At 45.9% G+C, this 1,221-nt stretch overlaps 1 protein-coding gene across 1 annotated transcript in view; it reads left to right on the forward strand.

The window, feature by feature from the left end:
- Window positions 1-863, forward strand: part of MED12L (mediator complex subunit 12 like) — a 132,244-nt gene extending 131,381 nt beyond the window's left edge. Inside the window, exon 44 of the mRNA XM_026854942.1 lies at window positions 66-863. Coding sequence (XP_026710743.1) covers window positions 66-118 — 53 coding nt within the window. The 3' untranslated portion in view covers window positions 119-863. The remainder of the gene's footprint in view (window positions 1-65) is intronic.
- The last annotated feature ends 358 nt before the right edge of the window (window positions 864-1,221 follow it).

The following is a 1,221-nucleotide window of genomic DNA, read 5'->3' on the forward strand; positions in this document are numbered from 1 at the left end:
GGGGGGGGGTGCTGCTGTGGGGCGCGGACGTCGGGCACAAACAGGTCCCCTTGTGTCACACGCAGGCAACCAGGCGCAGCCCGGAGCGAGCCAGTACGGGCACCCCTCGCACTTCTGACCCCGGGACGGGAGGGAGACGCCGCGTTCCCTTTGCACTGAAGAACAGACCATTCAAAATCCAATGCACTAGTTATTGCTAGCAAGCAGACTTTAGTTTTCTTATTATTTCAATACTTATTTTTTGTGCTGCAGTTGATGTGAATATGTAACAAGGTGGGTTTTTTGGGTTTGGGGATCTTTTTTTTTTTTGCGTTTAACTAGATTTAAATGTATGGATTTGTGGGCCTATTTGAAGAATGTTATTGCAGATTTTATGAATTTGGTGCTTTTTAGGTCCTGTTACTTTTAAAGAGGACGAAGAATGCTGGATTTATTTATTTGAGGGAAACACTTCTTTTTTTATTTTATTTTTATTATTTTTTTGTTTTTGTTGGGAGTTCTTTGGGGAGGGTTTTTTGTTTTTTTTTGTTTTTAAGAACTGCACTGGACCAAACTACTGAACTGAAAGGCACTTCCGATTTTGGCATAAAAGTTAATTTGTTCATTAAAATGTTCACCTCTTTCTTTGTTGGTAGAACAAGCATCAGTTTAAATTGTGTTTATTTGACTGTAATTTTCATATGCACTTTATAAAGTTCTTTGTTTAAACTACCAACTTTCTCTTGCTCTTATTGTGGTAAGAAGGTGCTGAAGTGGGTTTATTGCTTGTATTAGAACTTCTTAAAGTTTATATTAAGAGCCACAATGTACCGTTAATAAACCTACTAGAAGTAGCAGCGTTTGACATCTGGTGTTTTTACCACGGGCGCTGGGACCGGCAGCGACGCTCCCGCAGCCGCGGCGGGTTACGCCCCTCCCGCCCGGGGAAACCTCGCAGGCAGCAAAGCTCCGCGTGTCCGGCGCCGACGCAGCGGGGTGGCAGAGCCCCCGCGCCCTTCCCACGGGTCTCTCGCGCCGAAGCCGCCCCGGAGGAGTTTTCCCCGCGCCCCGTCTGCACCCCCAGCGCCGTGCGGTGAGTGTCCGGTGCCGGGGGGGGTTGGTACCGTCAGCTGGTGCAAACCCACATTATAAATCAGAATTACCACAAACAAATCGTTATTGTTCAGACCCCTACACATATAATTTTGCTCAGTTGAAAAAACGGAATAAACATGACTATTT

The sequence above is a fragment of the Athene cunicularia genome, assembly GCF_003259725.1.
Source record: "Athene cunicularia isolate RWA chromosome 9 unlocalized genomic scaffold, athCun1 chr9_part1, whole genome shotgun sequence".
NCBI classification, from domain to species: Eukaryota; Metazoa; Chordata; class Aves; order Strigiformes; family Strigidae; genus Athene; species Athene cunicularia.